Genomic DNA, 16,726 nt, shown 5'->3' with positions numbered 1-16,726 from the left:
AAAGAAAGATAGTGAAGCAAGTTAACATGGAGATATATATATATATATATATATTTGTTCACTGTGTAGTCTAAAGTCACATGATCTATTCAATTGCTAATTTGATCCTTAAGAAAATACCTTGCTCCTGAAGCCCAAAACACATGGCGGAAGAACATATTTGTAGCCCGACACAAACAAGAACAAGAATCCTATTGTTTTAACTAAGCAAAGCACATGGAGAACATGGCGCACGGAACGTGCAGCATGGCAGCTTTATTTTTTCACACGCTTCTTACTTGACACAGCCTATGGTCGGCCTAAGTTGTACGGTGCAAGTGAGCAGCCATCATGTGGTTAGAAAAGCAATCTCTGCATCGCTACAGGCTTGTTCTCTTGACACCCAATCGTCATCATCCTCACTTTGCAACAGATGAAATCACATCTGCGATGAAGACGATAACACAGGCGTCTGGATGCTTCACCATCACAATCTCCCAGAATTCACTCCTTTCCCTGGCTATGCTATTTATTGGCACTACAGGTGCCAATAACATAACCCGCGGTAGCCATTTCTCTAATCTCATCCACATCTCTCTCAAGTCAGAGCCACAACTAGATGGAAATTTGGAAGTGCCAATTCCCACGATGCAACGGGCCACGGCAGTGTGAAAATCCCGTATTGATAATGCTGTGCATTTCCATAGCGACGTAGCTATATGGCCGTGGCCTCTTCCATCGGTGCAGTCATTCTCAGAAAACAACAGGCGGTTGGAGGGAGCCGGTTGTTTCTCCCCGTGCCTCTTCCAGATGGAGCCACCCGGCTCGGTGGAGCAGATGGGTGTGGTGGCGAGGAGATCACTGGCAGACCCCCGCAGGCTCCGGGATGAGGCGCGTTGTGCGGCAGTGGAAAAGCCCTTCTAAAGTGTGCAGATCTGGTCAACAGCTTTGCACTGAATGTAAATATAGAGACCAACTGTCAGACGCACAACGCTATGAAAGTGACTAGCTGATCCAGGGCTTTTGAGGATTATCCATGACCTGCTTTCTGTGGCGCTCCCGAGCTAGATGGCGTTCTCCTCAGCCCTGTTTATCTTTGGGAATATTATGATATATCTATTTACATTATATATAACACACAAGTATATAGTTATTTAGCTCAGTTTCTACCGACTTTAGTCTCTATTTGTACTTGGTATATTCAATTGCGGATCAGCCAATTCTGCTTGTGATGTGGTTGTTGTCGTAGCATTATTGTTGTTGTGGCTATGTTGTTGTTGTGGCAGCCTGGGGAGTGTAATTAGTGGATCTTTTCTGTCTCATTTCCCTCCCGTTGTCTGCGATTTGAGGCAGGAGAAAAGCCATTTGGAGTTTTGTTCTGCACTGGGGATTACTAGTGATGAGTGTCAGAAAGCGGCCAGTCAGACGTTAAGATCCGTCTGCAGAGAGTTAAAACTCTCCAATCCCTCCTTGAGCTCCTCAAGTCCTGGGCTTTGCTTCTACTGCATGGAGCTAGTGCTCTCCTCCCGGGAGAACCTGTTTTCATCACACGGAAACCGATACTTTAAAATCAATGATATGGTATTTTGTTTCGATTTATCTCAAATATGTGTATCATTAAAATCATTATGATGTGATATTATGATATTTATTCATTGTAAATGAATATGTATGAAATTTATCTAAAGAATTACTTTTTAGCTCAATTGATCTAGCTAGGCAATTGAGCTAGGCATTAACACAGTAAGAGTCTGTGGGTCAATTCCCATTAGGGTTGCAATATAATAGCATCCACCAAGTGAAATATATTATGAATTCCGTAGTGCCTTAGATGATCTGGAACAGCTATGGGAACCCCTTCTTGTTCTGGTACAATCTGGACCAGTCCTAGTGCGAACAGCGTCAGTATCTAGTAATTGTTGCTAGGCAGGTTGTGTTGCATTAAAATCATGGTTGGTTACCATTGTTACCTGTTGATGACACAAACCTGACAAATGCACAAGATACTAAGGAGGTGATACACAACTTCACATAGAGGAAGAAAGTACAGTGATTGTGTGTGTGTGTGTGTGGCCGGTTTGCTATGGTGATGCAGCTGGCTATGGTAAAGCCGTTAATGTGTGTATCCCGATTTTCTTTCTGCATATTTCATGCGTCTTACGGAAGATGCTGAATACGCCCAACCACAGGCACACATCATCATCCCTGCCAGTTGCCTGGGGGATGATTGATGGGGCATGTGTGTGTTTACATGCAGACGTATGCATGTTTTTTAGATCCAGGCTCATTATTTAAAGACCCAGGCAGGGCCTTGTGCTGCAAGAGGAGGTTTTCTTATGAGGGGAGGGGAGAGGGGGTGTGAAGATAGGAGAAGGGGTGGATGGAGGGGAGGGAATCAGAAAAGAGGATGAGGAGGGGCGAGGAAAGCAGAGATAATGCTGGTTTCGGATAATGTGTTTAATATGCTTGTACGCTAACCATGTAGGCAATACACTTTGATACGACCTAGGTTAGATTCTCTGTCCTATGGCCCTATGGTACACCTCGCTCCTCTTGTCTCTTTTTCCACCTTTTCTTTCAGTTTGACTTGCCTGTTCTGGCCATGAATGCACAAAAAACCCTTGGAATTATTTATCTAAAAGGCATACAATGCTGTGCAGAATGAATGGGCTGAACTGAGAGTTTGAGGTGAGCAGTGACTGATCGTTGAAGACATTCAGAGATGGGTCTGTGCTCCACCTCAAGGCCCCGAGAAGCTGACAGCCATGCTTCATCACAACAAACCATCTTACAGTTTTCAGCCATCAAGGCCATTTAGAAGATGATTTTATCCGATTTTTTTTTTTGTTTGCTTACAGACTGTATCTTGCATGTGTCTTGTGACTATTCCAATGGCCTTGCTCTTTTCCAACCCATACATCCATACATTGCTACTCAAACCTCATCGACTCCGCTAGTCCACAGCCTTCCTGCCCTAGCCCATACATATCCACTTGGTTCAGAGTGTGGTTGTTTTGTGTGTTGCATTAACATTTTTAATTACATGTTTGCTGTTTTTTTTGCCAAACAAATTCCTGCTTGGGGCGAATATAGTTGGATTCTATTCTATTTCAGCGTGTCTCACTTCTGGTGGGACGATGTGTGTGTATTTGCCAGGAATCGGCTCAGGACGGGGTGATCACCAGGGATATCCACAGGACCTTCCCCGCCCACGACTATTTCAAGGACTCGGATGGAGACGGACAGGACTCCCTATACAAGATCTGCAAGGTGAGACGCACCTGTAGTACACCTGGGAACACCAGAACAGTCTAGATACCAGTCTTGATAAATGGGCGGGCAGAATATGTGGGTGGTGCTCATCTTGAGGGAGAAAGAGAGAGCGAGAGAGAGAGAGGGGGGGGGGCTGCCCTGCCCTACCCTGCCCAGCAAAACTAGGTCAATGGGGAGAGTAGCTTCATCTATATGCAAATCTAACATTTTCCACCTGGATTGGCTACAGATTGGCTGATGATAAAGTTGGCCAAGGTCACGTCCAGATTATCAGTAAACCCAAAGGATCAATCTCTATTCTCTTTATGGTCCATGTTTATACCACAACACAACATGCCTATTGTAACAACTGCCTAGTGCAACCACAGTCTTCTACTGGGGGACACTGGGCACTGCCCAGTACAACCAATATAATCTACTGGTGGACACTGGGAGCTATCTAATAAAACCACAGTCCTCGGTGCTCTTTCCCAGTCCTATACTCTATCTCTATAGGCATTGTTACACTGCCCAGCCGGTACGGTCGTGGCTCGGCATGCCCGGCAATTTCACCGTCTTGCCTGTGTGAAACCCAGGGGGTAAAATCCCCCGTTCGTCACAGCGCCGGCTTCCTTGGTTCACTGGAGAAGGCGGGGCTACGCACGGAGTCTAGACCTCTTTAGAATCATTTGCATACTCCCGAATTACAATTAGTAATACAGTACAATTAGAACTACATTTTTACTCTGTGTCTGTCTTCGAGGCCTACACTGTATCTCTGTGTCTCTCCTCAGGGCCTACACTGTATCTCTGTGTCTCTCCTCAGGGCCTACACTGTATCTCTGTGTCTCCTCAGGGCCTACACTGTATCTCTGTGTCTCTCCTCAGGGCCTACACTGTATCTCTGTCTCTCCTCAGGGCCTACACTGTATCTCTGTCTCTCCTCAGGGCCTACACTGTATCTCTGTGTCTCTCCTCAGGGCCTACACTGTATCTCTGTGTCTCCTCAGGGCCTACACTGTATCTCTGTGTCTCTCCTCAGGGCCTACACTGTATCTCTGTGTCTCTCCTCAGGGCCTACACTGTATCTCTGTGTCTCCTCAGGGCCTACACTGTATCTCTGTCTCTCCTCAGGGCCTACACTGTATCTCTCTGTCTCTCCTCAGGGCCTACACTGTATCTCTGTGTCTCTTCAGGGCCTACACTGTATCTCTGTGTCTCTCCTCAGGGCCTACACTGTATCTCTGTCTCTCCTCAGGGCCTACACTGTATCTCTGTGTCTCCTCAGGGCCTACACTGTATCTCTGTCTCTCCTCAGGGCCTACACTGTATCTCTGTGTCTCCTCAGGGCCTACACTGTATCTCTGTCTCTCCTTAGGGCCTACACTGTATCTCTGTGTCTCCTCAGGGCCTACACTGTATCTCTGTGTCTCCTCAGGGCCTACACTGTATCTCTGTCTCTCCTTAGGGCCTACACTGTATCTCTGTGTCTCCTCAGGGCCTACACTGTATCTCTGTGTCTCTCCTCAGGGCCTACACTGTATCTCTGTGTCTCCTCAGGGCCTACACTGTATCTCTGTGTCTCTCCTCAGGGCCTACACTGTATCTCTCTGTGTCTCTTCAGGGCCTACACTGTATCTCTGTGTCTCTCTTGCAGGCCTACACTGTATCTCTGTCTCTCCTCAGGGCCTACACTGTATCTCTGTGTCTCCTCAGGGCCTACACTGTATCTCTGTGTCTCCTCAGGGCCTACACTGTATCTCTGTGTCTCCTCAGGGCCTACACTGTATCTCTGTGTCTCCTCAGGGCCTACACTGTATCTCTGTGTCTCTCTTGCAGGCCTACACTGTATCTCTGTGTCTCTCTTGCAGGCCTACACTGTATCTCTGTGTCTCTCCTCAGGGCCTACACTGTATCTCTGTGTCTCTCTTGCAGGCCTACTCCGTGTATGATGACGAGATTGGCTACTGTCAGGGCCAGTCCTTTCTGGCTGCAGTTCTGCTGCTGCATGTAAGTACCGTTGTCTTTTAATATAAGCCCACACATATAATCCTGAAACTGTCATTCCCGCCCTATTTTGTCACCCTCACCCAGTCATTCTCACCCTGCCACTCACACCCAGTCACTCTCTCCCAGTCAGCGACACCCAGTCACTCCCACTCAGTCACCCTCACCCAGTAACTCCCACTCAGTCACCCTCACCCAGTCACTTTCAGCCTTGTCAACCCAACCCAGTTAACCTCATCCAGTCAGTCTCACCCCATCCTCACGTCACTCTTACCCTCTGTGTGTGTGTGTGTGTGTGTGTGTGTGTGTGTGTGTGTGTGTGTGTGTGTGTGTGTGTGTGTGTGTGTGTGTGTGTGTGTGTGTGTGTGTGTGTGTGTGTGTGTGTGTGTGTGTGTGTTCGTTCTAGATGCCAGAGGAACAGACCTTCTGTGTGCTGGTGAAGATCATGTATGAATATGGGCTCCGGTCTCTGTACAAGAACAACTTTGAGGACCTCCACTGCAAGTTCTACCAGCTGGAAAAACTCATGCAGGTCAGCACAAGCCTTGTGATGCTCTGTCAGGTCTTGCTAGGCTCTGTCAGGTCATGTGATGTTCTGTGAGTTCATGCTATTTTCTTGATGCCCTGTGATGTTGTGTAATGACCATTGAGCTAGTGAGATGTTCTGTGAGGGCATGTGATGTTCTGTCATATCATGTGACGTACAGTGATGTCACGTGATGAGCTATGAGGTTGTGCGCTGTTCTGTGAGGTCATGTGAGTCATGTGCAGAGTGGCGTTGTGACACCATCGGCATCACTTCAACGCTGTACGTGCTCCCCAGTGAGCATCACAAGTAGTTCCGTTGCACATTGAAAACAAGAAATGCGCCACCATGTGAGCACCTTCCATACGTTATCCCGGCAGCGTGACACTCATTAGACGCAATGCTGACGACTCTGGTGGAGCTGAGCAGTTAGAGACACACACACACACACACACACACACACACACACACACACACACACACACACACACACACACACACACACACACACACACACACACACACACACACACACACACACACACACACACACACACACACACACACACACACACACACACACACACACACACACACACACACACACACACACACACACACAGACAGACAAACACAGTTCTAAATTGAGCCCTTTATTAGATGCTGTCTGTTGATGGTTCCCTACATGCTTAAATCCACTCGCTAAGTGGACTTTAATTTGTCTCCTAAATCCACTTAGGTGCTGTTAGCAGGCTTTTCCAACATCATGGTTAACTCGGTTGGCATTCACACACACACACACACACACACACACACACACACACACACACACACACACACACACACACACATTCCATTCTCATCTATCGACACCTCTCAAAGTAAAGGGGTTAGCATGGAGTGCTAGGTGGTTGGAGGGCCCCGGGGCTGACCCAATCAGAAGCTACCTCCTCCTCAAGTTAATTGAATCCGAATCAACACAGTTAATTTAATTTTGCATCATATTCATTTCACGGCAATTTGTTTCTCGCAGCTCTTGGAAACGGCAAGTTCATTAGTGTCACAAGTCATCAACAAGCAGGAAGCTGAGGATATAGCTGGAGGAAGTTCTCTTAACCAGACACCCAGACTGTGTGTGTGTGTGTGTGTGTGTGAGTGTGGGGGGTGGGGTTCCTATTTTAAACAGTAACTCAAAATGGCAGCCTTGCATCACAACGTGAAAGGTAAACTATCCTGTTCTAGATCGATTGAAGCCCTATCAGGAAACGGTGGAGGTGTGTGTCTGCGTGTGCCAGAGATGGTCACAAGTCTTCACCTTCAAGTATCAAGCAAGTCTGAGTCATTTTTGTGAGAGTCAAGTAAAGTAGTTCACTACATGTGAAGCTACTGTAAGTTGTGCCAACTTAACATGGCAATCAACATGATGAACTACATGTTTAAATTACCAAATGTATGCAAAGTCAATTCCATTGGGTTATCAATATACATGCCAGTCACTATAATTAATTAAATCGAAGACCAAAGATTACTGGGATTCCATTTCTTTAATAGAACCTTCCAACCAGTGAGGAATAATGCCTGGAGTAATAGGCTTAACAATCAAAACTACAGAAGTCAAACCATCCAGTAGTTGGACTTTATAAAAAAAACATCCATGTTTCATTAAAATACCCATCCCCTGAAAGAGGATGTGCCAATGAGAGAGAGAGAGAGAGAGAGAGAGAGAGAGAGAGAGATTACCCCCTATAATAATTGTATCCATGGCCGCGGAAGCGTGCATGCATTCAGTACCGAATTAAAAGTACACGTTTTTATAAATGTTGCTCATCAACGCGGTTGTAAAGTAGTAACGTCGATCTCATCTGTCAAAATAAATGTTTTTTCTTCGGACGTGTTAACGATCTTTATTCATTCATTGCGCCGCGGCTGAACTGACAGGGATATTCTCAGATATTATGAATCTTAAAGACTGCGTCGGGTCTCCGACTCTCTGGTACCTTACACAACAAGTAAAGACTCGTAGTGGGGGTTATCTCGGCCATGGTGGAGAAGGAATTGGGGGAAAGGAGCGAGCTGTGGCTTTGACTCTGAAATCCAGATTGAACTGCGACATGGAGGAGAAAGGGATTGTTGCCGTATGCAGACTCCCGTCGGAGGAGTGTGTCCCCGTTCCGAACACTATTGAGTGCTTGTGTTGTGGATAATATAATTTAATCAGTAAGCTCTTTGCATTTCTGACTTATAGGACTCGTACTAACACCTTCCATCTTCGAAGCACTCTACCGCTAGAGTTACGGGTGCGCGTGCGTCACTTAGTAGAGATTACAGGTTGCCAGGTTCGCCCACATGCAACAGGAAACATCCAATCTAAAAAAATATATGTTTTTGATAATTTACATATTAACCAAGGCAGTAAGTCTAAGTCAAGTCTCAAGTCATGGATAGCAAGTCCAAGTCCAAGTCAAGTCTTTAATCACTGTTGATCAAGCAAGTCACAAGTCCTCAATCTGGCGAGTCTGACTCGAGTCAAGTCACTCGACTCGAGCCCCATCTCTGGTGTGTGCACATTCATGTGAATATATTTGTGCAATTGTTCGTGTTTGTGTGTGTTCATGTCTGTCATGTCATGCCTGCTTGTATTCAGAGTTGTGTGGATGCAATGTGCAAGAAAAAGACAAACTTAATCAACTTAATTCACAGATTAAGTGTTTGGTTTCACACTATACTATGATAAATTCACAGAACACTTGGATTCTAACTATGCCTATTCAAAAGCTTGATTTTAGGTTAACTATGCTAATTTCAACCTTGATTTATTCTTAGCTATGCTCATTTAGTATCTTATATTCAATAATGCTTCATTTTCGATGCTAAATGCTAATTCTAGAGCATGTTTTCATACCAACTATGCTAATTCAGCTCTGTATTATGCATTCAATGCTAATGAAACTAGAAGCCTTCCCCTACTTGCTGTTAGGTGCTGCTATGTTAAAACTAACAAACTTTATAGAACACTTTTCGTGCAAAACTGCAATACAAAGTGCTTAAAGGAGCATTTCACCGGTGAACGCATTCGTGTGTCATGGTCTGAAGATCATCTGGGCCAAGTTTCGGGAAGATTAGATGTTCCGTCCTCGGTATGTCTATCGTATACCCTGACGGCCAGCTAAACTCTCTCCCAAACACCAGGACTCTGTAGGTTATGTCTCACTTCCACAGGTTTATTGGAATGCAAGGGAAAAGGTGAAACTGCAACACAGAAATAAAAAGGCTGAATAAATTAACAAAGAATAATGGATATCATGAATAAAGCTTGAATAAAACTAATTTCCAATCCACTATAACATGTTGCATTTCGTTTTGTATTCATCTCAAATGTAAATAAACAAAACAATCATATTTACATGTAAACAACATTCATTCATTTTGGTCACTATTACTGTCGTCAAAATGACACGTATATGACTTAACATGGCGTTCGTATTGCCGTAGTACATCTAGACTATGGTAGATAATAAGATACCTTAAAAAACGTTACACTGGAGTCAAAATAATAATGAATACTTTCAAAAGAAATCAAAATACAAATAATACATACCAACGATGCTACGTTAAGCATAAGATGTCGACAGATTAAATTGGATTGCACTAGATTCACTAGACTTGAACGCAATGCCGAACCAGGTAGAAACGTGAGTGAATGATTTTCCTAAGGGTCACCCAATAGGCCAATTCGAATCATGTCATCTTAAAGTGACCACGTCCTAAATAGGAACACATAGGAAATGCATATTGCTGGAACACATTAGAATTCAAAAATGCTGACTAAATGTAAAGCATATCTTTTTAAACATTAAACATCAAGCTTCAAAAGCTTTTAAGACATTTTCTTGCTCATAACAAAACATTAGACGAAAATTGTGACGAGAGGCCTTTTAAAGGTTTTTGATCAAATCGAAGATGGCGGAAAATCCAACATGGTGGAAAATGACGTCATAGGATGTGTTGAACTCAGCTTGGCCCAAGGGTTCCAAAGATACCTCGTTTGTGAAAAACGGATGAACGGGTCAAAAGTTAATAACAGTAATGCAAGTCCAACTTAGACCTGTTGGTCTAAGTACCCCCCCGTCAACAACTCCACCAGCCCGTAATCGCGCCCCCCCCCCCCCCCCCCCCGTCAACAACTGCGCCAGACCGCAATCGGTTCCCCCCCCCCCCGTCAACAGCTACAACTCCGCCAGACCGCAATCGCCCCAAAATGTAATGCGATCATTGCAATACAAGGATAGTTTTATTTCTAACATTATTCTATCAACACAGACATTTACAGAGATAGTCAGGCGTTATAATTGGTTTGCCTTGGGTGCACTGTGGAGTGGGTAAAACTGTTTTTATTGGCAAGCTAGCAGTTCCCGTCAACTTGCGCTAGCCTAGCACCAGCGATTTCTGCAACTAGAAGGACTGAATGAAACGTGTTAAACGGTCTCCAATGATAAATAACACACTGGCTCACTTGGAAATGAGGTCTGATGTCCAAAATTCCAAAATACCCCTTTAATGTAACACTTTATTACATTATTGGTACAGAGATTATTACATTATTGGGAAATGCACTTTATTACATTATCGGGAAGTTATTACATTATCAGGTTCTACAGGGATTATCTCGGCCAGAGTCCTGAACGGGTTCATGTACCCGCGGGTCCCCCAACCAATTTGGATGAAACCGGTGAAAAATAATGTAATGTGTCAGACACGGGCGCGGATCGGGTCGGACGCCTGATTAGTGCGGGTCGGTCGTGAGTTTTGCGATTGTGAGCAAGACATGTCCGGTGCTGAATATGATATTCAGGAGCGGAGGAGTCAACTAAAACCGTCCACAGTGGATGATGTGCTTTTGTTGCACAGCAATCTAAAGCACCACGGCAACACCAGACGTGTGGAATCCCCGGTGTTCCATTAATGTGTCTCATTTTCCTTAGGGTGTGGGTCGGGTGTCCATATCAATATAAAGGGGGTCTGGTCGGGTGTCCATATCAATATAAAGGGGGTCTGGTCGGGTGTCCATATCAATATAAAGGGGGTCTGGTCGGGTGTGGAATGTAATTTGCGCTACTGTCGGAACACGGATCGGATGCGGTTTTAAGTATTGCGGGTACGGGCGGGTGTGGGTTTGCAAAATAAGAACCGTGTATTGTTTCTCGGCCATGGTGGAGAAGGAATTTTGGGAAGAAACTTTGGCTTTGACTCTCTGAAGTCTAGATTGAACCTCGACTTCAGATTGATGTGGAAGAACCAGAGACGTCGGAGAACCCGACGCAGTCGTTACGATTCATAATATCATCCGGAGGTGCACACAGCTTTTGGCCGTGATATTATATATTATGATATATATTATATATTATATATATATATATGTCTATATATTATATTATATTATTTAGATATAGAGCTCCAGGTCTCCCGCCGGAGCTCCCGGAGTGTTCTAGAATATCTTATAGAACACGGCCAACAGCTGTGTGTGCCTCCGGATGATATTATGAATAAACGACTGCGTCTCTGGTATTATGTCATTGCTTCTTTAGCGCTCGTGTGAACTACTGGTCACACGGTAACGTTAAAATCCATACCGTAGCGTAAATTCACACCAGTGTACTCTCTATACCGTTTATACCATACGCCCCTAAAGCTGGATTTATACTACTCCGTTCCGTGCTGTACGTAGCTACGGAGAGCCTCTCCATAGCTCTACGTGCGCATCCAATATTTTTTAACTATCCATCGAGGCAACGGAGACGGCAAGGGCTGTGACCGGTTTGACTACGCACATTATTTACTTTGTACATTGTTTACTTTGCACATTAAGGACTAATAAAACACCAATTACGATTTGAAAAGCATTGGAAGTTTGTTTATTTAAAAAAAAAATTAATACTATTTACATGGTTAGTAGTCAGCTTATAAGATCGATCGGGCGGTGAATTGCATTGCGTATCCGACATCCCGAGCGAATGCTCGAGGGGTCTCCGTAGTTACGGAGTCGGATTACGGATTACGGATACGGAGTAGTATACTTTGGCCTTTAAGTCCCACCCACTGGCACTGATCTGTAATAGGTCTGTAGCGTCAGTGGGTCCAACCCCCTATAGGCGGGTTTGAAAATGAGGAACTAGTGCTTGTAGTTTTTAGAGCACCCCCCCCCCTTACACCGTCTCAGGGGAAAATGAGGGAATGATGCACGACCATTCAAAAACATGACTGGGTTTGTAACAATACAAAGCTTAATGCAAATGAGTGAAGTGTCCCTTTAACAAGGGAAAAAATACAACAGGGACCAGAAATTAGTTTGAAAGAACACCACAAATCATGTCATTTTCACTCATTTCAGTTCTAGGAATAAAATGGAAAATGGGAAATTACACAAAATTACACAAGTGAACAATTTTTTTTTTTTTCATATTCTTGTACTTAAATCTTTGGTTGTGGGTCATAGTTCTAAGGATGTAGGTCTCAGGTCAAAGTTCTGAGGTCGTAAGTCTCAGGTCATAGGTCTTAGGTCATAGATCTCAGGTCATAGGTCTCTGGTCGTAGGTGTTGAACCCCACCTTAGCAACGACAAGGAGGCCAGTTACAGGGATATGGAAGGAGTGAACATTGAAGGAAAATCTGTTCTCTGTGAGCTAACACCTTTCCTCCTCCTCCCGGCACCTCCTGTCTCCTCCTTTAGGAGCAGCTTCCAGACCTGTCGGCTCACTTCCATCGTCTGAGTCTGGAAGCCCACATGTACGCATCCCAGTGGTTCCTCACCCTTTTCACCGCCAAGTTCCCCCTCTGCATGGTGTTCCATATCACAGACCTGCTGCTGTCTGAGGTAACACAACAACACAACACAACAATACAATAAGAACACAACAACAAAACACAACAACTCTGCATGATGTTCCAGAGAGCATTGCATGCTCGCCCTCAGGCAGGACAATTAAGTTTCGCAGGTTTTTTTCCCAGCCAGTGAACCGCATGATGAGATACTGATTCATTCCCTTTTCTTACTCCCTACCTCCTCCCCTCATATCCTCTTACCTTCTCCCCTAACCTCCTCCTCCTCTCTCCTCTCTTTCCCTGCCTCATCCCCTCCCCTGCTCCTCTGAGGTCTTACTTTTATCACTACCTAACTCTTCCCTCCCCTGCTCCTTTGACCACGATCCCTCCCCTGCTCCCCTTGACTCCTCCTCCTCCTCCAACCTTCTTTTACTTTATCCCTGCTCCCTTTTCCACTTCCCTCTCCTACCTTCTCCTCATCTCCTTTCGGGGGTATTTAATTCACTCAAGGAGCACCTTAAAGAGCAATTGAACTCCAAACTGTTTATTTTAATTTTTATGTGGTAATATGTCTTATATTATCATCATCATAGTTGTCTTATATCATAGTTATATATGCCATTTTAGCGCTTTTACTGAAATAAGACCCTCATTTTGAGAAAACAGGAGTAAAATCCTATGTTTCTGTCAGTCTCTCTAAAACACTTTTTAAACATTCCACTCAGCTTGGTACGCAGGTAACTTTTCCCAACGTTGAAGTTCCTTTTCCAAGGCATTTCGTCGTCACCAGCGGCTGTGTGTGTGTGTGCAGGGCTCTGTCTGGGCAGTGGTTGACTGCGGCATCCAAGATAAAGTTTAGCTGCTCCGAACCCTATAGAATAACACCACAGTGTGTGGCGTTATACTATAGGTGTAACGCCACACATGTGTGGAGCTATGTCTGAGCAGCAGTTTATTTAATGTCCATGTTCTAGTGAGGTTAGCAACACAGATACTTATAGTATAATGCTATGGTGTGTGGCACATTTCATATACAGCATCTGTCATACACAAGGATAGTACTGAAAAAGTACTACCCCCCCCCCCTCCTTCCTTAAACTAACTAAAATATATTTCTTTAAATCTTCGTTGAATCGTTGAATCAGTGGGTTGACTGACACTTTAAACTCTGCCGATAAACACACAGCCCTTTATATGAACAGAATGACTCTCTATAAAGAGGCTTGGACACAATCTTTGTGGCGTAAAAAAATAGTGTTTACGTCAGTAAGCACCGAGTGAATGATTTACAAATTACAATTAGTAACAGCATAAATATAAAGAGTGAAAATCTCTCCCATGTTTATGCTTTGTCGCTCTCACTCTCTCTGTCATTAACTGCCGCAGGTTAATGTGTGATGGGGATGGGGCTTGGCAACGCAGTCTCTCTCCCTATCTCTCTCTTTCTGTTTGTCTCTCTCTCCACACACACACACACACACACACACACACACACACACACACACACACACACACACACACATACAGATGGAGAACCATGTAAACAGACTCTCACCCACATATACACACAGATTCTCCCCGCCAACCATGCACACACAGATTCACCCACACACACTCATTCACCCATCATCACACCCACACACACATATCCACGCAAACCAAGCCACACACAGTCATTCACCCAGCAATACGCACACCCACACACACAAATACAGGGCCTGAGTCTCAGCCTACCAGCGCCATCTAGCGGCCTGGAGGTGGAGATGCTCACATCGCCGGCTGTTATTTATAGAACTGTCAGGGTATTTTTAGCCCTGAGTTGCCATGTGGATAGGTTGTCAGGGCAACAGGGGAGATGGGTGTTCCTGGGCAGAGTTGACATGATTTTGTCCCTCCTTCTCAGTGTGTGCCTGTCTGCCTGCCTGTCTGACCCTTTGTCTCTCTGTAGCTCTCTCATTCTGTTTGTGTTTGTCACTGTCATTCTATCTTCTATCTGTCTGTCCTCTGTTTGTCTGTCTGTCCCTCTATCTTCTTGTCTGTCTGTACTGCTGTCTGCCTGTCCCTCTGTCTTCCTATCTGTCTGCTCTGTCATTCTGTCCCTATTTGTTCATCTTTCTACTGACAAAAATACTAAGTTGCTTTGGATAAAACCGTCTGCTAAATGTAAATGTTATGTCTGTCCCTGTCCATCTGTCTGCCGGTGTCTCCCTCTATTTGTGTTTCTGTCCATCTGCCTGCCGGTCTTTTCCTCTGTATGTGATATTGTGTGTATGTGTGTGTCTGTCTTTCATTCTTTTTATCTAACCTATTATCTGGCCAATAAAATATAATAAAAGTCTACAAATATAAACCACATAGAGCCTAATCATAATAGTAAGTTCCATTCAGGCACAATGAGTGCATGGGCAGAGCACAGTTAGATTGGCTTAGGCTAAGATTTTTCTTAAATTTTCTACTATTTCTATTAATTGCTGTCGGGATGTGAAGAGAATTCAACAAATATGACACAAAATGCTACCCTAGCTTTAAGTAGTAAGTATTTTAGAAGTTAAAAGCATTCCTAATAAAAAAACGTGTGTTGTTTCATCAAAACACAATATGTTGTTAAGTGAACCACAGGATGGTCTGCGGTTGTTTTTAATACATTTCCTCTCCTCTCTTCTCTCATTAAGGGTTTGAACATCATCTTTAATGTAGCCCTGGCTCTTCTAAAGGTTGGTATTAATTATATTTTTAAATATTTCTCTCTATCTCTTTGTCTCTCGCCCACGGTCTCGGTCTCTCTATCTCTATCTGAATGGACCACCCAGGCTCAGACAGAAAGCGTTTGTCTTTGGTGGTTGGAACCTGTCTCCCACTGGTGGTGACAATCTGCTAATACAACCGTTGTTTCAGAAGCTAGAACACGCTCAATGTTGGTTGCAAACAGGCTGTGGTTTTGTCAAAATCAATAAAAAAATGTATATATATAATCTAAGCTCACTTATTTCCGTGTTTGGCTCCATGCCATTTGTCATTGGGTGTCTTTGTTTGGAGGTGATCGTTAGATGGTCGTATGTTGCTCAATGCTGAAACAGACAATCATATATATATAGGATTCTCCAGCCAATCTCATGCTCCATCGTACCCTCACTCGCGAACAAGACCCCGAGGTACTCCTTCACTTGGGCTAAGGACTAATTTCCTAACCGGAGAAGGCAATCCACCGGTTTCCTGCTGAGATTCATGGCCTCAGAAATACAGTGGTCTGTTATTTCTGCAAACATAATAAGACTTTCTATGGACACTATTTCCAACCGCAAACTGTACAGATTTTTTTTTTTGTGGAAGCAATAGATTTATTTTTTAAATAAATAGAATACATTTTATGTTATATTTTGTGTAAAATTATTGATTTCTTTAGTAGGTAGCTGTGTTATAAGCCTGTTAATGTATTGTGAGCGGGTCATTATCGTGAAATAACCCTGATACAGGTTGATTTAGCTGTATCCCTATATATATGAGACAGAGGGGAGGAGGGAGAAAAGGGCGAAGCGAAAGCAGATAGAGGGAGACTGAGGAGAGGAGAGGGAGAGAGAGAGAAAGGGGCTTCCACAGCCTGTCTCCTATTGGCCAGGCATGACGGCATTCTCCCTGGAGACCCCCGCCCCCCCCTCCTCTGCCCTGCCTCATTTGCGCTCTCTCTCTCGTCTCGTCTGTTCTTTCTCATTCTCATCCCCTCTCTTTCTCTCTCCCTGCTCTAGCTCTCTCTCTATGCCTGAGCCTCACCTCCTCTTATTTTCCGTCTCTACCAGACTCGAGCCCCGCTACGCGTTAGCAGCAGCATCAGCTTACGTTAGCATTAGCCTTTAGACTTTAGCTGTTAGCCAAGGTGCAATGGAAGCCCAGTGATGGGGGGCCTTTTTTCCCTTCCAGGACTGGTTGCATTGCTAGCTAGATAGTTAGCTAGCCTGTGGACTGTTCTCTACTTCTGCGATTCTATCCTTTCTCCTCTTGCCTCCTCTGAGCCTCCTGTGCCGCCTCCCATCTGCCTCAGCCGAGGAGTGAAGGGCCCCAAGACTGCTGCTTAGCCTCATCGCTAGCTGCTAGCATCACATGCCTCAGCTGGACAGAGAGAAAGAGAGACTACTGTTGTTGTTCCTC

At 44.6% G+C, this 16,726-nt stretch overlaps 1 protein-coding gene across 1 annotated transcript in view; it reads left to right on the top strand.

Moving 5' to 3' along the window:
• The window catches only part of rabgap1l (RAB GTPase activating protein 1-like), a 73,892-nt gene that overhangs the window by 40,321 nt on the left and 16,845 nt on the right, over nucleotides 1-16,726 (top strand). The window contains exons 14-18 of the mRNA XM_084473309.1: nucleotides 3,136-3,249; nucleotides 5,167-5,241; nucleotides 5,645-5,770; nucleotides 12,492-12,635; nucleotides 15,256-15,297. Of these exons, the coding sequence (XP_084329435.1) occupies nucleotides 3,136-3,249; nucleotides 5,167-5,241; nucleotides 5,645-5,770; nucleotides 12,492-12,635; nucleotides 15,256-15,297 (501 nt within the window). The remainder of the gene's footprint in view (nucleotides 1-3,135; nucleotides 3,250-5,166; nucleotides 5,242-5,644; nucleotides 5,771-12,491; nucleotides 12,636-15,255; nucleotides 15,298-16,726) is intronic.

The sequence above is a fragment of the Micromesistius poutassou genome, assembly GCF_964030765.1.
Source record: "Micromesistius poutassou genome assembly, chromosome: 9".
Classification (NCBI taxonomy): Eukaryota; Metazoa; Chordata; class Actinopteri; order Gadiformes; family Gadidae; genus Micromesistius; species Micromesistius poutassou.
Note: the sequence above shows the minus strand (reverse complement) of the source record. Positions and strands in the feature narration are given on the sequence as shown.